At 41.9% G+C, this 23,563-nt stretch overlaps 1 protein-coding gene across 1 annotated transcript in view; it reads left to right on the top strand.

Moving 5' to 3' along the window:
* CAPN1 (calpain 1) overlaps window positions 1-23,563 on the top strand; it is a gene marked incomplete in the record, with an annotated part of 860,468 nt that overhangs the window by 476,334 nt on the left and 360,571 nt on the right. Inside the window, 2 exon segments of the mRNA XM_044075847.1 lie at window positions 2,956-3,030; window positions 4,810-4,970. Coding sequence (XP_043931782.1) covers window positions 2,956-3,030; window positions 4,810-4,970 — 236 coding nt within the window.

Below are 23,563 nucleotides of genomic sequence, written 5' to 3'. Positions count from 1 at the left end.
CTTTCCCGAGATTTAGTTTATCTAGCTAGCTGCAAGAAATGTGCAGCTTTCTATGTAGGTAAAACTAACCATTTGTTTAAAGCTAGGATTATGCAACATTTGCGAGATATCACTAAAGCTGATACTAACAATGCATTAGCCAGTCAAGTTATACAGTTTCCTACACACTCATTTACTTTTATGGTCTTGGATCACATCGTACCCAATTTTCTTGGAGGTGACCTTAAAAATCTTACAGAAATATGAGAAACTGAGTGGATAATAAACCTTAGAGCCGACAGGCATCCAGGTATAAACAATATAGTACCACTGAAGCCTCTGCTTAAAAACAGACGCTTAAAAATTACTGAAAGTTTTCTTCATGACTTTATTTTAATGTTAGGAAGGCCTGGTTTTTGCAGCTAGAGCTATGGCTTTAAGATCTTAAAACGTGTGTTACACCTACTCAGTATGATGTCACTAAATGACAAACATCTGATTGGATTGGGACTATGTTTTTAAACTAGTAAATAGAGCTCATTTTTAGATCTGATGAAGGCTGAAGAGCCGAAAGTGCTCATCTTTTACTAGAGCTCTTGGATTTTATTCGTTTACCTGTTTGTCTCTATTAAAGGAGGAAGTGATTCTCATCGTGGTGGGTTTTCCAGGCTTTATTCAGTTTTCACATTTTATCCAAGGACTGCCTTTAGCTGTTATAGGGTGCTTTGTTTGTTTTATTCACTTAAATTAAATATATCCTGTTCCTTAAATACCTTTCTGTTTTACCAATCTAAAATCCATTGCATGTTAAGCATTTAACAATGTAAATTACTTCCTTGGATCCATAGTCAGCCCTGCACAGGTATATCAAAGAATTTAAACTATTATCCAGTTTGAGGCTTTTTTCTTCAAAAAAGTACCTGCATTGGTTACAATAATCATAACATGTAGTACCCGGGGTGGTGGCTGTATATCTGTTAATATGAGGAAGTTCAAAAATTGCTTTAAAATTTCAGGCAGTTTTATAGGTAAACTGAGGTATTTCACCTGATGAATTAAAAATGGTAGGGCATGCCCTGAAAATATTCTGATATTTCAAAGTAATATCTCTAACTTCCTTAGTTCAAGCATTGAACTGAAATGTCATCGCTCTTTCAAATTGCTTAACAGAATTATTATGACCTAAATTAATGGGTTCAAGACCCATCCCCAAAAGGGGTTTATGTTTAGTACCCCATCCAGCTTCCACCTCATTAATGATGTTCCTTACCAGTTTAATGGGGTAATCCCCGTCAACAAACATCTTAAAAATCTTCTCTAGTTCTTCTCTTAAATCATCGCTTTCTGACTGCTCTGACCCTTTGCTAGGTTCCTTTTCTGAAAAAAAAAAGGGTGAGAACTTCACAAATGCAGGTAGCAATTGCTAAATGTGGGTTTCTAACTATTTGTGACTCTAATTATAATTAATGTGTCAAGATATTGTATACTCTGAGGTGAACCTTAGAAAACTTGTTCCATTTAAGTAATTAGTGATCTCGCAAGCATTAGAGTCCCGACCATACCCAAATGATAAAAATATCATCCAGAAAGTGTAGGTACAGTTTAATATGTTTAAAATCACAGTTAAAAATAAACCTCCTTTCCCAAGCTACCATCACCAAGTCAGCATAAATGGGTGTGTAAGCTACACCCATTATTACACCTGTGATGTGTTTAAATAACTCACCTAGAGAATACACTGTCAGGCATTTGGGATGTTATGTGCAAATTTACTAAACATAAATAACATGTACATAGATTGTAATGTATACCATAACAGCACACCACATCTGGTACTAGTTGTGGTAGGCATAATGCTTAAGATGTTTACCTCACAGACAAAAAAGTACAAGGTTTGATTCTCATGAAGGGAAATTGGCTTAACTTCAATTGTCCTCTAGGACAGCTAGCTTAGTGCTTACCTATAAATGCATGTTGTATATGTAGTTGTGAAGATGCAGCGGATGTCATCAAATTCGAGCCCCTCCTCATGGGCATAATTGTGAGTTGCCCATGACCCTGCTGTAGGGTAGCACTGCTATACAAGGACATTGGTTATTATCTTTTCAGAATAGTGCACTGGCATTCTTTGTCTCTCAGTGCTAATTCAGGATAGTAGGTTTTTGGCATTGAGATGTACTGCAAGTATAAAGTGTATCGACTTAAGTTCAACTGCATTTGGTCAAGACCTTATGAACGACTTTCTGAAAAGTTGACGTTTGTATGGAGATCACAGTACATCAGGGTCTGGGGAATTTACACGTTTCCCTTCTGTAGTGCAATCTCAGAGTTGCTGTATATAATTTGCAGGGGGTGTAAGGGCACTTGCCCCTCTGCAAAAACAGTGTGGTCTTTTTTTCATTTTTCATTGTTGTGAAACGTCTATCATATGGTTTCAATTATATGCAGTTTGACATTCCGCAATGTCAATTTTCTGACATAGGCTCAAGCAAACATCCTTAGATGTGGCAGTGCATTTGCAGTATATCTTAACGGGGAATGAGTGCTGCTTACAAAGGCAAATGGACTGTCTTGAGAATACCTCTTTGTACATGTTAGAAATAAACAAAGTTATGTTCACTCTGCGTGCTGAAAAGTAGAGTATCTTATAAGATTGGTGGATAATAGTGTGTGCATCTTTACTTGAATTGACACACCCTTGTATTTGGTAAACAGTAGACATGCTTTTCAATGGTGTGGGTAGGTAATGAGCTGCCAGCATTAATCCAAACAGTTACAGAAAAAGTCTGTATGGTGATGATAAACCTAACATGGACAATTTGTATCTGAAGAGGACAGTTTACACCACATGCGAGTAGGAGCTGTCCTAATTGCAATGGTGTCCCTTTGATTAGTTTGGTATGTGCATGCTTTGTTGTTCTTCCTTGGTCTTACTTTGATTGCTAAAGTACAGTCATGTTTTTCACAACTTTTTAGCTCCCGTGAATGGAATGAAGTTGATCCATCATTTCGGGATCAAGTCCGAATTCAAATGGAGGATGGAGAGTTTTGGTAAGTTAATGTAATTTTTTTATTTTCTGTACTGAGGTTAACAGATATAATGTACTGATTTGTGGTTGCAGGAGCAAGTATAACATTAGTTGCTGTATCACTTTATGGTGCAGGATTAGCTTGCTTTTTTACACTGCCCAAAGTTTTTTTTTTTTTAATTCTGTTTCTTAGCTTTTGTTTTCTCATGTAGTCTTCTCATAAGGACATACTTTATATTCACAACTTATGCTGTTTTCTGTTACATAATTGCAGCTTTCATTGACTATTTCTTAGAGCCTAGACCCTATCATTCCTTGTAGCACATATTTCTTTAGAACCTTGTCCTAATACCTTGTGTTGTTGGTATATGGTTGTAAACTCAGTTGTTGCACTACACCAGACACTTGATGTCGTAGTAGGTAGTGCAGTAGTACAGAGTCTGGTTTTACAGTAGTCTTGTCATTTTGTTAGTTTAGTAGCTTATATATTTTTCTGTTAAGTGAGATGTGTGCTTACCTTAGTATAATGATATCTAGTGAACAAACAGTTGGACTCCATTGTGAGAGGGCAGTAAAGTGAAGTGAGGGTAATAAGGGATGCACGAGAAATGCATAACCAGTAACAAATGATAATTGCCTTGATACCTTGTTAGGAATGTGCGAGGCCGTGGAGACCACCAGCCCCACATGTCTTACTCCCCAACTACTACATATCTTCAGAAACTTGGGTTACCAAACCTTTCTGATTGCCTGCTTTTTCTTAGTCACATCCAGCTCTCCTACTGCCTCCTTAAAATCTACTGTAATACATGACCTGTTTAGTAGCTATGCTTTTATATACCTCTGTGTATCTCTGTCTTTGCTGTTTTTCTAATTTAACCTGTCAGTTGTTAATGTCTGCCTAACTTTACATTTAACATTAACTCTCCAATAACCACTTCACCTTTCCTTTTGTATATCTGCCTTAACCTACTTTGTTCAAACACTTATTGTCTAACAGTCATTTTACTGTTTGCTGTCTTTCTTTTCCATTTCTCATCCTTTCAGCATCATTCTTGCAGTTTCATAACTGTAAATTTACACATTAATACTTAACTGTCTAAAAATGTGTAAAATGGGTACAATGTCTTTATTTTTGTGCTTTTCTCCATTACTAGCAGTAGCTTGTTGTTCTTGTTCCACTCTGTACCTTTACTGTATCTGAATGTTTATATCCGGATGTGAATATTCATGTTTGTGTTTCTCTCCTAAGTATTGACTTAATTTGTTAGTGTTATTGTGTACCGTTATTGTTTACATCAGCCTTTCTTCCTTGGCTACACTTTATTATTTAGCAAAAATAAATAAATATTTCTGGGGGGATAGTATGAAGTAATACTATAAAGTGATGGAATAGCCTTCTTTGAAGAGTTGGTAGAAACAAATTGTAGTCTAATACAAAAACACATGGGCAAGACCTAAAGCAGTTCTAGTGGGATGCAAGAAATATGGTTCTAGCTGAAAAAGGGACTATATCTCAGCTCATATAGGTAAATTATCATACTAGATGGGTTAGGTGGTGCTCATCTTCTGCCATGTTCGTATTTCTTAACAACTATGTGCTGTTTGGTTAGTATTTGCTTTTTAGTTTTTTAATTTTTGGCAGCTTTTTGAAATTACTGCAAATAAATCTTTTTTAATAAATGATTGAATAAAGCGTGTTAAATTTATCTTTAGCTTATGATTGCAGGGTTAGTAAAATAGAAACATTATTAACTTCCTTGAAAGTTTCAGACAATGTATTTGCATTCTGTTTTTCTAGGATGTCCTTTCAAGATTTTACACGAGAATTTACTCGTTTGGAAATCTGTAACCTCACTCCTGATGCCCTGAAAGATGCCAGAATTCGCAACTGGAATACATCACTTTATAGTGGGTCATGGAGAAAAGGAAGCACAGCTGGAGGGTGCCGAAACTTTCCAGGTCAGTCTCAAAGTGGAACTTTCCCACTTTAGTTGGAATTTGGAGCTAATATCTGAAAAAGCAAATAAACTGAATAAAATGGATGATTGCTGACAATCTCTTGACATCTTAGCTTAAGAAAAAAATGAATGTGTCATGTTACTGCCTAGCAAACGCAAAAAAAAAAAAAACCCCGCTTAGAGCATTTTACAGCAGAAAAAAAATTAATAATAGCAATGGTTAAGGATCACTGGGAACTGTACATGTAGCATAAAAATCATTCCTGCAGGATTTAAATATCTGTATGGCATGTCAAATAGAGGTTTCCTTTGCCAAATTTTATGATGAGGTGTTTTTATATATATATATATATATATATATATATATATATATATATATATATATATATATAGATAGATATATATAGATATAGATATATATATATATAGATATATGTATATATATATATATATATATATATATATATATATATATAGATATAGAGATATATATATAAAAATTGCAGTCTTGAGTAATAGCCGTTAGAGGGCAGCCCAGGACTAAAAGTGACACACTACAATTGCAAAACCTGAGTTGTTCCAATGAAAAGTATCCGGTCACATCTGTGTTCCAGTGTGTTTAAGCAAGCTCCCTTCAGTTCTTTTTGCTATATGAAATGAATGGTCACTCCACTAACTCTGCAGTCAGCATGTTACTTAGACCTTGTAGTTCTCAGAGGTCTTGAAGGCAAAAAAAGACTTTTCCTCAGAGTTTCTGCTTCACAGTGTTAAGTAGCTTGTTGGTTTGTAGTCATACGATTGTGTGTGAAGCTATTCTGTTTTTAAGGAAGAGTAGAATCCTTGGGTTTGTGTATGTTGCTATTTCTTTAATAAAAAGACTTTGGATATGATGGCTAAAAATCTAATGGCATTTCTTGACTTCAACACAAAAACACCCAGGACATTGCTTCTTCCTCACAGTCAGTAGCAGTATCTAAATCTGTAGAAAAAAATGTAAGGTTAAGGAGAAGTATTTTCTAGAACAACACATGCAAAGTCATTCTGATCCTCTGTTCCAGTTCACACAACTCCCCCTTCAGGCATTGCCTGTTCATTCACCCGTTTCCTGCAGCAAATCCTGCTCAAGTGTCCATACTGTTTTTATTATATACATTACTTAAAGGGAAACTAAGGAGAGAAGATGCAGTGCAGCAAAATTGGTCTTCACAGGTCAAGAAAGAAATTCACTGAAATAAGCAAGTTAGGAAAAGAAAATCTCCTTTCCAGTATGGCAATTTCCAGATGTCTGTCATTTGAAGACATTACTGTTTTGGCTTTATAGACCAGCAGTGTTTCTGTTGCTTCTTTTCAAACTTATTAACATCAGTTTTGATTACATATCAGATGGGCAGATGTCTGAGGAAGAACATATCTTTACTTCTAGAAAAGAAGTGGATTGCTGCATCCCCCCCCCCCCCAAAAAAAAAATGCAGACCTATGGGAGTCGTGCTGGTCCCCAGGATGTCAGAAGCAGTTGTGTTCATAGTCTGTAAATGTATATTAGAACGTCTGCACCAGGTTTAGGTCAGAACTGAAACTAACTATTTTGGGAAAGCAATTGAAAGCAAATAGATGTGAAAACCCAAATCATTGTCCTGTGAAACTGAAAGGAAACCACAGCTGTGCATACTCTGATAAGGTGTATACCCAATGGTTTAGAAGGACTATGATGAGGACAAATCTTTATCATTGGCTTCCTGTTGTAGTTTAGTGCCACTGTTAAGTTCATGAAGGGCTATGTTACACTGTCTGCTAAACACATTCCTCCTCTAAGCAAAGATATGTAAAACGTCAGTTTTGAAACCAAATCATCTTAAGCTTCTTGCCGTTCCATTATTTTCTTGAAATAAAGTGGGAATGAAGTGCTGTACCACTTCTGGCTAAAATATTTGAAGCCTAGCCTTGCATTCCTAATCTATGTCAAGTTCTGACACCCTTGATAAGCGTAAGCATGGGCCTGGGAGATGATACACTTATACACTAGGGCCTGGGAGATTAACCCTTTACAGGTTGCCTGGTCCGTTAGAGACATAGGTGCCAAACCAAGGATACATTTCTTGTTCCCAATCCAATTGTCCAAGTTGCACTTGAATTGAGTTAGCGAGGAAGTCTGCTTCACATGGATGGGCAGCCTGTTCCAGAGACTGGGTAATCTCTGGGATACATACCTGTCTGTCCAGCAGGTCCTATTCATATCACAGCCAAGATTTAAGTCTTTAGAATGGGTAATTCTGGTGCTGTTTGTTTTGTGGATATGCAGGAGGTCCATCAGAGTGGGGTCTGACAATGCTCTGCACATCTCAGACATAGATCTCCCCTCAAAAGCCTGTAGGAAATAGAATACAGGGCTAGAGCATAGGACATTTTACTTAAGCCTTGTATTCTTTTAGTGAGGAAACTCTGTGGACGTTCCAGTTGTTGGATATGCCTGTTTAGGTCCATACCGAAAGGGACATCGTACTCAATGATAGGTGTGATGAATGCTGAATACAGTGGAACAATGACTTCCTTGGACTTGGATGCCATAACTTTATAAGTTGCGCAACATAGAATGATTTCCTCACTACTGTAGACACATGATGGTCAAAGGCTAGATTACTATCTGTGTGTCCCTAGTTCCCCGACTATTCTATCAACTACACAAAGAGCACAGTTACAGCAATAAAAACCTGAAGTCACCCATCTGCATTTGAATTAGAGTCTCATAAGAGGGCACTTTCACTAGTGAACTTAAGGTCATTATTGTCAGAGACAGAGAAAGCAGGTATTTCATGATAAGGAGCACTGTTGCACCTTAATTCTTACACATGGGAGTTTACAGTAGGGAATCTCTGTTCTTTGACTAGATTTCTAGAACAATTGGATATTCCCAAAGTGGAGCCTTTCTTTATATGAGAAGGGCATCGGTATGACGTTTACTAGTAAAAGGAGAGCATCCTTATTGCCATCTTCATTTTTTGCTGAGAGAAGCGTACAGTTATTGTTCAGTCATAAATGTACTGGCTTGGGGAATCTTTCAGATTTCTTCTTTAGAGTGCCTAAGCATTTATCGTTACTTTCCAAGAGCAAATTAGTGTTTCCATCCAGGTTGGTAAGTTACCGTAAGCTTCACAGGAGTTTCCAGTGTTTCAGCTGACCGTTTTTCATCAGCAGGTGCAGCTTCCTGTTTGTGCTGTTCATTTGCATGTGACCAGTCTGGTAGCACTAGCATTGCACAAGTAGGTATCCGTACTGAACACTCCTAGCTCCTCTGTTGTGTTTACAAAACGTTCACAAAGAAGTACATAATGGCATTGCCACTACAACTAAGGCATGGAGAGAGAAAGCCCTGACTAAGACAAAGATGACCAGCGTCTGATTAGTGGCTTGTGTGCTGAAAGAGCTAGGCAGGGGCAGTATAAGGATGAGTTCTCTAGAAGTTTTGAACCCCATGTTTTCTCTCTCTCCATTGAATGCAAGGCATCCTTCTGGTTTCGAAAGGTAAGGAACAGTTTACAAAACTCCCTTAACACAGAGATGCTGGCTCCAGACACTGTGGAGCCCATGCCCAAAGGTTAAGATGTTGAGGTTTTATTTATGACTGTTCCTGGTTGCAAGAAATGAAATGCCCTGGAAAATATATCCTAGAACTCTCAGAACTGAGCAGGTACTTATGGGTCCTCAGTTTCAAATGATGACACTCCCAGGCCTTCTGGTGCTCTTGTCTGATCAAGCTTAGATGGTAATCCTAAACCTTTAAATATGTTTACCATCTCATCCCCATACACAAACACCAAATATGTTATGTAACATTTGTAGTGGAGGAACCAGCAATACCAGTTCACCTCCTTGTCCTTTGGTTTAGCTGCTGCACCTAGAGCAGTCACAAAATGTCTGGCTTCAGTAATTGTTCTTTGCATAACCATGGGCATCCATATCTATCTCTGCCTGGATAATTTCCTCATCCAAGACTATAGTAAGAAACTGCAGAGATTCTTGGCTTTATAACATAGTGTAATTCCAGAAATTAAATCTCTCCTTGAACTTGTCAAAAACTGAATCTGGCCCCAAATAAACTGTGATATTTTAGGGGGTTTACTAATTTACTAATTCAGGGCCTTCTTACATCAAAAATAAAATGTGCATCTCAACTGCCTTTTTCTTGTATAGCATTATTTGTGTTTCTGTGAAAATATTCCAGAAAAATAATTTTACAGTTTGTCTCAGTTTTTTGGGCCTTCTTGCTGAAACTTTTTGTCTTCATTTTATTAAATTTTCATAGCTGAAACGCAGACAAAAAAATGCAGTAAAGTTGGTTCATAGGAAATTACAAGAATAAAAGCCTTAGATCCTTTTTAAGCCCATCCATTCATGCCCCAGTTTTCAAAATGATCTGTGCCTAAAGAGTAGAATGGTTTTGGTAAATGCCTGTGCCTTAGTACAGCTACAAGCTACACATGTCCATAGGGGACACAGGCAACAGGCCAGGTAAATTTATTTCTCTTCCATTGTTCCAAATTATTTGAATAGGTTTAGGGAGGAGCTCTGCTTCACATGAATGGGAAGTCCGTTCCACTGAAGGGGTACTGTCAAAGATGCATACCTGTCCCTCCAGCATGTGCTTTGTCACAGATAAGGTTTAGATCCTTAGATCAGGTAATTCTAGTGATTTTGTGAATGTGTAGCAGATCCATCAAGGCTGGATCAGTGAATGCTTTGTAGGTTAGGCATAGATCACCCCTCAGCAGTCTGTAGGAGACAGAGTACAGGAATATGGCTTTGAGGTGGTTATTTACACCCTGTATTCTTTTAGTGAGGAACCTCTGTGGCCATTACATCTATTGCAAATGCCTGGTCAGGTACTCTGCTGAAGAGTGCATTGTACTGGACTGCTGGTCTAATGAAGCCTGGCGGGACTATGATCTTGATGCCAAGCCCTTACTTATGCTATACCACATGTCGATGTTCAGGTTACTGCCATCCTGATATCCCCAAATCCCTTAACACTGGATCTGCTCTTGGAGGAATGTTATCAATGTTGTAAATTACAGGGGTGGTTGTCTCCCCCTAAGGGCATAATTAGTAATTTTTTTGCATTGAGTTTTAGGCTCTGGCAACACTTTTTTGTCAGACCCTCCTGGAAGATACCTACATGTTTGTGCAATTCATTGATTGCACCCAGCTTACAGTCATCAGCAAATGTGGTCAGCCAAAGGCCCTCACCATTTGCCTTGACTTCAGAGAAGTAAATTCTGAACAGGAGAGGTCCCACTGTCAAGCCCTTTGGGATACCACTAGTAACAGACCTGTTGGTGGAGGTGGATTTTCCTACCCTGACTTCATGTGTCCATCCATAAGCTATTTGGCTATCCATCAGCTGACAGAGAATTATGCAGAATATTTTAAGTTTGTCTGTAATACCCGAGTAAGGTGTTGTGCCAAATGTCTTTGTTAGGCTGATGCACCATTTTGCCCTTGTCCATAGCTCTAGTGACCTTCTTGAATAAGTCCACCAAGTTTAGTATGCTTGACCTACCCTTGATGAAACTGACCTTGGATGGATCCAGTGTATGAAAAATTCCTTTGTCTTTATCAGGTACATGGTAATTATTTCCATAGCCTTGCATATCAGACTAGTCAGATTTATGGGTTTGTTGTTTTCTATATCTGTTGATGGTCCCCTTTGTGTAGAGGGTCGACAGTTGCAGTCCTCCATTCCATAAGGAGGAATTCTTTCTAGGGTATGTGGTTGAATAGACACTCTACTGGGCCTGATGGGTCATCTTTCAAGCTATTTGAGGTATCCTGGAGTAGTATCAAAACCCATAAATGCAGTGTTTTATTGTTTTGTAGCTTTGGAGAGTGCAGTGTGGACCTGTTCTTTAGTGATAGCTGATGGAGAAATGGTAGATTGTGTTTCCTGGGGGGGGGGGGGGGTGATAGGGGGCTGAAGTTGGAGCTAAGAAGTGGGAGTGATAGGGGGGTTGAAATTGGAGCTAAATATATCAACCAGCAAATTTGCTTTATCCACTGATTTGGTGTAGAGATTTCCATTTACTATTAGTTCAGCACACTGTTGTGCGTTCCCCTTGAGGTTGTGTACATAACTGAAAGATGCCTTTTGATTATCTTTAGCCTGAGCAGCTCTTTTGGCCTCAAAATTGACTGTGGTGGACTTGATTAGTTCCCTGAGTTGCTTGTTGAGACTGAGGGAATTTTATTTTTCCCCCTGTTAGGGTGTAGCCATTTCTATTTATGGATAGAATTTTCTTTCTTTTGTTGTACAACCTGTTGTAGTAGGGGTCCACCAAGGGGGCTTGTTTTTGGAGTTTGTCCTAAGTTTATTTCAGTTTTGTACTGCTGTTTCTGTGCACTTATTTGCTTGTACAGGGCTTCTGTAAACATTTCTGCATAGGACACAGTGTTCCCTGAGGTGGCTGGGGGGCTTGGAATTTAGCTATGCCATCATTGTTGTCCTTGGAAAAGTTTTTAAAGGTTCTGAGGTGTGCTGGGAGTTCAGTTTTTAAATTTATTTTATGGGTGACTGCTTTGTGATCTGATCTAACCAGTGAGGACATTACACTTGGAGTGCGGCGTTACCTCATATTTGTGAGTACCACATCCAAGATATTTGTACCCCTAATAGGTGTGCAGACTAGATGTTCCAGGGTGTTTGCATTAACAAAATTTAGGAAATGTTGAGCCTGCATGTTAGTGGTTTGTGTTTATCCCAGTTTATGGTTAGGTATTTGGAACCACCCATGAATATGTTGTTAGGCTGAATGGTGAGTGAATCTAACACATTCATGTACATGGTATAGTTATCCTGGGTCATGTGACCTGTAGCTAGCAATGATATGGTATGGGAATTTACCTGAAGTTAATTGGACACGGAATAGCTCAAGTGTCTCATATTGTCTGACCAATCTTGAGGTGTGCATGCTTTTCATGTAGATTGATACAATTCCATCTATTGTCCCTTCTTGTTCAGTAGCTGGTCTGAATGCGTGGAAGGCATTGTACTGCCAGGGTGCTTTCCATGGCTTTAAACCATGTCTCAGTAACTACACAAATGTCAACACTGTCAAGAGTGAGGAGTGCTTCCAATGAGTGGAGCTTCTTGTTTTGGCTCCCAGCATTGAACAGTAGAACCTTTAGATGTTTGTGTTTCACTGTTGCAGTCATCACACTTGGGTTATCTGCCTGCAGGTAGCCCTCAGTCAGCCCGAATACCAGAGTCTTAGTATTTCTGTATCGGATGCTGTCGCTTCTTCCATGACATCAGGTCGTCAGGGGTATAAAACAGGCAACCGACAGCATTACATCCGTCTTTCTTGCCACGGAGGAGCCTGAAGCAGAAGCAGTTAGCAAATGCCGGTCAGCCACTACCTGAAATTTTCATTTTTGAGTTTGTAATCCTGAAGTCTTCTAAAGCTAAGTACCCTATTGGGGATTTTTTATTTTTTTTTTGCTCTAACCGATGTCAGAAAAAGTTAACAATTGCCTTGCATGTGGAAAGCAAATACCTCACAGAGAATTTTCATTCTTAACTGCATCACCTGTTTACGCCCAGACTACGACGTCCCTTGCTGTCGTTTTTGTATCTTAACACCCAAACCATTCATTGTTGGGTTATCTTATCTTTGTCGCTAAATTCTTTCGCTCTTGTTCTCCATATTCTGAAATGGCTTCGATAAGCCATCTGACTACCAATCTACCATAAAAACATAAAGATAGACAGAGACAGATCGTATAGGTCCAAAACTGCCAACGACGCTTCCATTAAGCTAGTCGCCAGTCCATCGGTACTCAGCAAGGTGCCTTTGCGCAACCCCTGATGCTCGCTTCTGTAGATTCGCAGGCCTCTGCTGAGACCCATTCGGAGTCCGGTATGCCACAAGATGTTTCTTCGACTGTGGAACCTGTGGATGTCTCTACCTTGGATGGGCCCAGAGCTGTTGTGCAGGCACTGGCTTCTGAGGGTGTATTCCATCCTGCCGATGTTTGAATCAAACTGACGACTTCGTTTTTAGCCAGAACTACCGAGATGTTCTTCGTGTTTCTCTGTTGCAGTCATTACATTTGGGTTATCCTGCTGGCAGGTTGCCCTCAGTCAGCCTGAATTCCAAAGTCTTGGGTCCTGCGTTGGTTGCGGTCACCTCTTCCCTGACGTCAGGTCATCAGGGGTATAAAAGATGCAGCCGATGCCATTTTATTCAGTCTTTCTTGCCGCGTGGTGCCCAAAGCTGAAGCAGTTCGCATGTGCCGGTCGGCCGACTCCCAAGATTTTTGTGTTTGAGCTTCAGATCCGAAGTCTTCATTAAAAGCTAAGTACCCCGTTGGGGAAACTTTTTTTCTTGCTTCAGACCGATGTCAGAAAAAGTTAATAATTGTATTTCTTGTGGGAAGCAAATACCTCATAAGGACTTTCATTCTTACTGTATTCCTTGCCTAGGCCCTGAGCACAACGTTGCTAGTTGTCGGTTTTGTACTAGATTTAACAAACGCACTATTAAGCGTCGGTACGATTTTGCATTAAGCTATTTTGGGCAAAGATTTAATTATACAATGTCTTCGGATAGTCATCCGACTATCTGAGTTCATAAAAAACACAAAGAAAAAGACAGGCAACCGAGGTCCAAAACCAACGACGAAGCTTCTCCTAAGCAAGTCACCGGTTCTCAGTGAGGTGCTTTTGCAGCCCCTGACGCCCGCTACTTTAGAGTTGCAGGCCGCTACCGACTCCCACGTGGAGTCGGCCAGGCTGCTGGAAACTCAAGGTATTGGAGCCTCGGAGATTTTTCCCTCAGATGGGTCCGGAGCCGCTGAGCAGGCATCGGCTTCTGAGGTTCTATTCACACCTAAACAATTGTATATTAAACTGACTTCCAAGACTAAAAAACCTTTAAAGGCAAAGAAACAAGTTCACCAGCCACAAGGACAGGCCTCCATGCCCAAAAAACAGATGCCCAAATTGGCCGAAGGCTTAATTACCTTGATCAGGGGTTCCCATCCCCCTCCTGATAAGAGGCCTAGGCAAGAGACAGACTATGAATCTTCAGATCAGGTTTCCATTTCTTCTGATTCCTCTTCTGATCAGGAATATTCTCTTCCCCCCATGAGGATTCTGATGCTGAAGAATCAATTCCTTCAGCTTCTCCTCCTGAAAACTACTCTTTTGGGGAAACCTTGCATACCATGAGGGATCACTTCCACTGGGAGAGCCAAGAATTTTCAGAATCTAAGAAAAGGCTCAGAGACTTCCTTTTACTACCTCAGCACAGGCCTCTAGTTATTCCATCTGTGTTGGACATTGTAGATGTGTCCTCGGAGTCTAGTCTGACCCCTGACTCTCTACCTCCAGCTCATGTTAAGCCGGACATATACTACAGGGTCCCTGACTCTCATAAATTCCTTTTCAAAAACCCTACTGCAGACCCAGAAACTATTTCTCAGGGTTCAAAAGGGGTCAAGGCTTCTACTGCAAAGAACCCTACCCCCTCTGACAGGGATTCTAGGCCACTGGATAGATGAGGAAAAAAGATTTACACATCTGCTACTTTGGCTATAAGGGCCTTAAATTACCAGTTTCATATGCTCGGATATCAGCAATATATCATGACACTGCTTAAACAGAAAATGATGACAAATTCTGAATGTGCAGAAAACAAAGAAATGCAGGATTTATTGCATGCAGTTGAACAAGTTGGAAAGCATACTTTGCAATGTGGGTTTGATTCTCTGGAGGCCTCCTGCAGGGCTGCTGTTACGGGTTCTGTCATTAGGAGGCATGCTTGGTTAAAGGAACAAAATCTGCCTGACCATGTTAAAGCAAAATTATTAGATGCTCCTTTACAACATGATACCTTGTTTGGTGTTAAGGCAGAAGAGGTGTTAAAGAAAATGGAGGACAAAGCTAAATCGATGCAAACTATCAAGGATTTCTTACAGGTACAGCCACCTAGATTTAGCAGACACTGGGCTACAAAGAATTGGTCCTTTCCAGTCTCAGACAGACCTCAAAGGGGTAGATCCAGATGCCCTAGAGGCAGATCACAGCCGCAAGGATCCTACAGGTCTAAGCAGTGGAGTGCTTCTACCTCCAAAGGTGGAGAAGACAAAGCACAATCATACAGGAAACCGTCCCAATGACTTCCCCCTGCCTGCACCAAGCACTTATCTTCTGGCAGCACCCTTAGGGGGAAAACTAGCACTTTTTTCTCAAAATTGGCACATTATAACCCAGGACAAATGCGTTCTAGACATAGTGTCACAAGGCTACAAGCTTCATTTCCATACCCTGCCAAGGGCAAACGGTTAGCCAGACCTGCCAAAAAATCAAAGGGCAGAGGCTCAAAAACAAGTCGCAGCTCTCATGGACATGAGGGCTATTCAACAAGTGCCACAGCAAGAGCAGGGACAAGGATTTTACTCAAGACTGTTCCTGGTACCCAGAAAGGACAAAGCATGGAGACCAATACTGGACCTATCTATTCTGAATACTTTCCTGGATATACCAAAATTCTAGATGTTGACCTTACAGCAGCTTCTGCCCATGCTGGCAGAAAGGCTTGGCTTGTGACTTTAGACCTCAAAGAGGCATACCTGCATGTCCCAATCGGACAATCATGCGGAAGATACCTCAGATTCAAGGCTTGCTCAAAGCATTACCAATTCTCTGCACTGCCCTTTGGCTGATCTACTGCACCCAGGGTCTTCACAAAATGCCTGGCACGAGTAATTGCTTACTGCAGACAATGAGGAATACAAATATATCCTTACTTGACGACTGCCTCATACAAGCAGAAAACAAGGACATTCTACTACAGCATCTGACGTTTGTGATGACTTTTAACATGCCTAGGGTACACAGTCAACAAAAAGAAATCAAAACTAGTACCCTCTCAAGAGATGATATTCCTGGGTGCAAGCTTAAATACAACTGCCCAGATGGCTTATCTCACTCCAGACAAAGGCAACTGACCACCTATTTCAAGGAAATGGCAACAAAGGCCCAGTTATCTGCAAGAAAAATTCTGCAGGCTTTGGGCTTCATGGCATCCTGCATCTTACTAATTCCATATGCAAGACTGCATATGAGGAAAATTCAGTGGTACCTAAAAAGTGTCTGGACACAACATTGCCACAGTCTGGAAACAATGATTACTCTAATTCCTTGCATGCAACAGGAGTTTCAATGGTGGACAAAGGCTTGTCACCAAAACAAGGGACAGCCATTCTCACTAGCCCCAGCCAGGCAGAGCCCAACGACGAATGCTTCAGATTATGCCTGGGGGGCACACACGGCAGGAAGAGGCATTCAAGGCACCTGGTCCACAAACAAAAAGCATCTACATATCAATCAAAAAGAGATGCTAGTGGTTCAAAATGCCCTGACAGCTTTCAAGGACCTACTTCATCCGGGACAACTACTGATAAAGACAGACAACACCACGGTCATGTGGTACATAAACAAGCAGGGAGGCACTCATTCTTATCCCCTGTGCAGACAAGCCATGGCTTTATGGGACACAGCATTGACTTACCAAGTACATCTGCAGGCACAGTTCCTGCCAGGAAAGGAAAATACTCTGGCAGACGAACTAAGCAGAAACCTCATGGATCCCCATGAGTGGCACCTGGATCCACGCGTCTTCAGCATGATAAAGAAATGGGGACGCCTGGACATAGATCTATTTGCCTCCCCTCAAAACAATCAACTAAAAAGATTCTGCACAAGGACTTATCACAGACAAGCTTGGAAAGTGGACGCCTTATCTTTCAACTGGACAAACCTATCAGTATATGCCTTTCCTCCACTGCCTCTCCTCCCCAAGGTACTCCTAAAGGTCAGGCAGGAGAAACCAAAAATGATTCTGATTGCCCCAGACTGGCCACGCCAGTACTGGTATCCAATCTTAAGGAACTTGTTCCAGTGCCCAGCCTGGACCTTACCTCAAATACCTCATCTACTGTCCCAGCAAAACAGTCCGATTCTGCACAGCCAACTCAGGGCCCTAAACCTGGCAGCATGGCAGATAATGTAGCCATACAAACCACACCTCTCAGTAAAGCTGTGATGGATGTCATTTTAGAAGCCAGAAGGCCTAGTACTAGAAAATAATATGCTGGGAAATGGAAGAGATTTTGTGCTTGGAACCAAGCTCAAGAAACTGATGCAGCTGTCCCAAATATACCTCAGATTTTGCAATACTTAACTGAGATGCTGGACAATGGCCTATCTGTTTCATCAATTAAAATCCATGCCTCTGCCATTTCAGCTCATTACAATACAGAGCCACCACTCTTTTCTCATCCTTTACTAATGCAGTACCTCAGAGGAGCCAAAAACTTAAGGCCTCCGAGGAGAATGCCAATACCTGCATGGGACCTCAATTATGTCTTGGAAAAACTCACCTTGCCTCCTTTTGAGCCAGCTGCTACTGCGGATATAAAGTTCTTATCTTGGAAAACAGCTCTGCTCCTAGCAATAACTTCTGCAAGACGAGTTTCAGAGCTACAGGCTGTCATGGCTGTGGAACCTTTTATCATTTTTTATCCAGATAGGGTCTCTCTGAGAACAAACCCTACATTTATGCCTAAGATGATATCCAGTGTAGCCCTTAACCAAACAATTCATTTGCCAACTTTTTTATCCAAATCCACAGAACAAGGAGGAGAAAATTCTGTATTCTTTGGACGTACACAGACAACTTAGATTCTACTTGGACAAAACTAAAGTTTTCAGAAAGACAGAATAATTACTAGTGGCATATGCCACAGCATCACAAGGAAAGGCTATCTCCAAGCAGACTATTTCAAAGTGGATAGGTCACTGTATTCATTTCTGCTACTCACAGCATGGAAAACCAGTGCCTAAGGGCATTAGGCCACATTCAACCAGAGCTGCAGCCACTTCTGCAGCCTTTCTCAGGGGAGTACCAACTAAAGACATTTTAGAGGCTGCTACTTCGAGTTCAGTGCATACCTTTGCAAAACATTACAGTCTGCCTCTTTACTGTAAATCCAGGGCAGGCTTTGTTACTGTAGTTCTGCAGGGCCTCATAGCCGCTCTTAATGCTGTTTAGCTCCAACCCCCCCAACCATAGGTTTGGGACTCAACCCAAATGTAATGACTACAACAGTGAAACACGAAGAACATAGTACAGTTGTGTACACTTACCATAAATGTGGATGTTAGAGTGTATTCACTGTTGCAGTCCAGGTTACCCACCCGCCATCCCCCTTATTTTTGCTGGAACTTATCTTTACTTCTCTAATCTATATAACCTAGGTGGTGTATTTGCTTGTAGATGAAGGTAAAGCTTATTTTGGTGCATATATGTTTTATTTACATAATTTTAGCCTGCCCTTTTGGGGGCACCTGACATCTGGGGCAAGAAAAACTGAATAAAATGGTGTCTGCTGAGTCTTTTATACCCCTGATGACCTGACGTCAGGGAAGAGGCAACAGCAACTGACGCAGGACCCAAGACTTTGGAATTCAGGTTGACTGAGGGCAACCTGCCAGCAGGATAACCCAAATGTAATGACTGCAACAGTGAATATACTCTAACATCTACATTTATGGTAAGTGTACACAACTGTACTTTTCTTAGGCCCAGGGTACACACTACACCTAGAAAACAGATGACCAAAGTGCATGTTCAAGCTCCCATGCCACAAAAACAAACGCTTAGAATGGCTGAAGACCTTATTACCCTAATTAGGGGAAGCCAGCCTTCCCCTGCTAAGAGACAAAGAATTGTTTCCTTCTGATTCTACAGACCACGAGTCCAATGACTCTGATCCTTCTGTTTATCAGGACATGCCCTTATCAGCCTATGAGGATTCAGATGCAGAGGATTCCATCCCTCTACCTCCCATCCGAAGGATTTTTCTTTTGGTGAAACCTTGCATACTTTACAAGAACAATTCCACTGGGAATGCCAAGACTACCCTCAGTCCAAAAAGAGACTCTGATAATTTTTAGAGTTGCCTCAGCACAGACCTCTAGCTATACCCCCTGTCTTGGATGTTGTAGATGATGTTTTTATGGAATCTAGTCTTACTCCAGATGCATTACCCCCGGCCCGTAGGAAACCTGACAAGTACTACATAGTACCTGATTCCCACAAATTTCTCCAAGAATCCTACTGCGGATCCAGAGACCATTTCCCAGGGACCTAAAGGTATTAAGGGTACTACAGCCAAAAATCCTAACCCTTTGGACAGGGATTCCAGAGCTTTAGACAGATGGGGTAAGAAGGTATATACCTCTGCAACTCTTGCCATCAGGACATTGAATTGCCAGTTTCACATGTTGAAGTACCAGCAACATATTATGAAACTAATTAAACAAGAAATGGTATTTACAGATTGTGCAGAAAATAAAGATTTACAGGAGCTAATGCATTCTGCAAACCAAGTTAGTAAGCATATTTTGCAGTGTGGCTTTGATGCCTTAGAAGCATCTTGATGGGCTGCAGTCACTGGGTCTGTACTGAGAAGGCATGCTTGGCTGAAGGAACAAACGTTGCCAGTTCATGTCAAATCCAAATTACTAGATGCTCTTTTAAATAAGGACTGTTGTTTGTTACCAAAGCAGAATAAGTTCTTAAAAGATGGAAGAAAAAGCTAAATCTATGCAAACTGTCAAAGAATTCTTACAAGTACAACCACCTAGATTCAGTAGGCATTGGCCTTCTAAAAACTGGTCCTTTCCAGCCCTTCCCAGACCAAACCCAGGGGAAACAGGCCACCCAGACTACAGTCTCAGGGTATGCAGAGGTCTAAACAATGGAGTGCCCCCACCCCAAAAACAGGGAGTGGTAAGCCGCCCCCTTATGGGAAAAGTTCGCAATGACTTTTCAGTTATCCTTCCCAGTCCTGCCCAATTACTTGTGCCCCTAGGAGGAAAACTTGCCCTTCATGCAAAAACTGGATGTCCATTACTCGGGACCAATGGATCCTAAACAGTCTATCCCAGGGGTACAAATTCTACTTCCATTCACTGCCAACCCCAAGATGGTTTCCAGACCTTCCTCCATACCAGTGGGCAGAGGCTCAAAAGCAAGTACTTTCCCTGCTCAATATCAGAGCTATTCAACCTGTTCCAGTAGAACTAAGGGTCAAGGTTTCTACTCCAGACTTTTCCTGGTGCCCCCGAAAAGAGGGCTCTTTGCACCCAATCCTGGATCTTTCACTTCTCAACACCTTTCTAGTGATCCCAAAATTCAAGATGCTTACCCTGCAACAACTTCTCCCTATGCTAGCCAAGGATGCCTGGTTAGTCACTCTAGACTTAAAAGAAGCTTATCTGCACATCCCCATAAGGGAGTCATGCAGGAAATATCTACATTTCAGGGCAGGCTCTATGCATTATCAGTTCTCTGCACTTCCCTGTGGCTTATCTACTGCGCCCAGAGTATTCACAAAGTGCCTGACTTCAGCCATTGCATACTGCACTCGGAGAAATATCCAAATTTTCCCATACTTGGACGACTGCCTGATTCAGGCGGACAGTCAGGAATTGCTACTTCAGCACCTGGCATTTGCAAAAAGCCTTCTCACTTCATTGGGGTTACACCATCAATGAAAAGAAATCACAATTAGTACCCAGTCAAAAGATTATATTCCTGGGAGCAAGCTTGGACACAACTTCCCAGATGGCATTTCTCACTCCAGAAAAACAGGTCTATCTGACAAACTACTTCAAACAAATGGCCACCAAAACCCAGCTTTCTATAAGAAAAAATACTGCAAGCCCTGGGGTTCATGGCCTCATGTATTCTACTAATTCAATATGCAAGACTGCATATGAGGAAATTTCAATGGTACATGAAAAGTCTTTTGTGCCAAAATTCTCAGGACCTGGAAACAGTCATTCCTATCATACCTTGTCTAAGGGAAGAGTTCCTTTGGTGGGCAGAAGCATGCAACCACAACAAGGGACTGCTTTTCACTCAACCCCTCGCTGCGCAAACCCTGACAACAGACTCATCAGACTATGCATGGGGGGCTCACATGGCAGGCAAATGCATTCAGTATCACTGGAGCCCAGGCCAGATTCTCCTGCACAGCAATTCAAAAGGAGATGCTAGTTGTACAGAATGGTCTGACAGCCTTCAAATACCTAATCCTTTCAGGACAACTGCTTATAAAAACAGTCAACACCACAATTATGTGGTACATAAACAAGCAGGGGAGAACCCATTCTTACCCACTCTGCAGGTTAGCCAGGGCACTGTGGAACACAGCCTTGAGCAGCCAAGTGCAGCTACAAGCTCAACTACTGCCAGGCAAACAAAATACACTGGCAGACGACTTAAGCAGAAATCTTCTAGACCCACACGAGTAGAAACTGGAGCCCAACACCTTCAACCTTCTGATCCAGAGGTGTGGGACACTGGAGGTGGACCTCTTTGCCTCCCCCGAGAACAACCAGTTGAGCAAGTACTGCACCAAGAATCCTCACAGCAGGGCCTGGAAGGTGGATGCCCTATCCTTTCAATGGGAAAACCTCTCAATTTATGCCTCCCCCTCTGCCCCTTCTCTCAAGAGTACTACTCAAGATAAAACAGGACAGGCCAAGGGCAATTCTTATTGCCCCAGACTGGCCACACCAGCATTGGTACCCACTCTTATGCAGCCTGACAACAGTACCACCCTGGCACCTTCACCAGACTCCTACCCTGCTGTCTCAGCAGGAGGGACAGATTTTACATCCACAATTGCAAACCCTAAACCTTGCAGTCTGGTGTATGAATACCCAATCAGCAACCCTCAGCAAACAGGTGCTGGACGTCATTCTTGAAGCCAGAAGGCTTAGTACTAGGAAATCCTATGCTGAAAAGTGGAAAAGATATTGTTATTGGAATCGGTCTCAATGGAAGGAGAAGGACACAGCAGTGCACTCCTTACCTCTAATCGTGGAGTACCTAGTAGAGCCACTCCACAGAGGTCTATCCTTCTCCTCCATTAAGATTCATGACTCTGCCATCTCAGCTCATTATAATACTGAGACACCTCTTTTTTTCTTACCCTCTCATCAAAAAGTTCCTGAGAGGGGCTACCAACTTAAGGCCCCTAGGAGAGCACCCACCCCTGCCTGGGACCTTAACTTTGTAATGGAAAAGCCCACACTTCCCCCTTTTGAACCTGCTGCCTCAGCAGAATTAAAATTCCTCTCTTGGAAAACAGCCTTGCTTTTAGCCATTACTTCAGTAAGAAGACTGTCTGAGTTACAGGCACTTATGGCTGTGGAACTCTTCATTGTTTTCCATGCTAACAGGGTTTCCTCAGGACAGACCCTTCCTTTATGCCTAAGGTGGTGCCCAGTGTGGCTCTAAACCCAATCCATCCATTTGCCAACCTTCTTCCCTAATCCTCAGAATAAAGGGGAAAGGATCCTGCACTCCTTGGATGTGCACAGACAGCTCAGGTTCTACCCTGACAGGACTAAGCCTTTCAGAAAATCTGACCAGCTGCTAGTCAGCTTTGCTACAGGGGCAGAAGGTAAGGCCATTTCAAAACAAACCAATTCCAAATGGATAGCACACTGCATCCATTTCTGCTACAAGCACCATGGAAATCCTACTTCACAGGGGATCAAACCACATTCCACTGGGGCTACTTCCACCTCTACAGCATTTCTCAGGAGAGTCCTTACCAGGGGCATTCTGGAAGCTGCAACTTGGAGTTCTGTACACATTTTCACCAAGCACTACCACATACCTATTTTTTTCTAAATCCAGGGCTGAATTTGCTACAGCAGTCTTGCAAGGCCTACTAGGCAGCCACGGTGGTGCAGCGGTTAGTGTTGTCGCCTCACAGCAAGAGGTTCTCCGGTTCGATCCTCAGCTGGGGTGCCTTCTGTGCGGAGTTTGCATGTCCTCCCTGTGGTCGTGGGTTTTCTCCTGCCGCGGTTCTCCCACATCCCAAAGACATGCAGTAGGTGGATTGGACACTCTAAATTGGCCCTAGATGTGAGTGTGTGTGTGCCTTCTATGGAAGGTTGGGCGTCGGGCTGGCAACTCGACACTGTAAAACTTCACTGCCAATCCTGTGTGCAGACAGATGATCCGCTGTGGCGACCCCTAACCGGGAAAAGCCGAAAGGAGAAGAAGAAGAAGTCTTGCAAGGCCTACTAGCCAGCCCTAACACCTCTTGACTGCCTCCACCCTTTTTCAGCTTTGGAATCAACCCAAGTGTGATGACTGCAACAGTGAAACACGAAGAACATAGTACAGTTGTGTACACTTACCATAAATGTAGATGTTCAAATATATTCACTATTGCAGTCCTGGTTTCCCTCCCTCCAGCCCCCTGGTTTTCTCTCGTCTTTCTTCCTCTCCTCTCTATGGCCATTCCTAATGGCATTGATATTTACTGTGGTGTTCCCCACCATATACCAGTTCCTTATTTGGTGGCTCCTGACATTTGGGACAAGAAAAACTGATGTAATGGTGTTGGCTGCCTGTTTTATACCCCTGACGACCTGACGTCATGGAAGAAGCTACAGCATCTGATGAAGAAATATTAAGACTCTGGTATTCGGGCCGACTGAGGGCTACC

Source organism: Protopterus annectens, chromosome 6.part1, assembly GCF_019279795.1.
Source record: "Protopterus annectens isolate FY-2018-M chromosome 6.part1, PAN1.0, whole genome shotgun sequence".
Taxonomy (NCBI): Eukaryota; Metazoa; Chordata; order Ceratodontiformes; family Protopteridae; genus Protopterus; species Protopterus annectens.
Note: the sequence above shows the minus strand (reverse complement) of the source record. Positions and strands in the feature narration are given on the sequence as shown.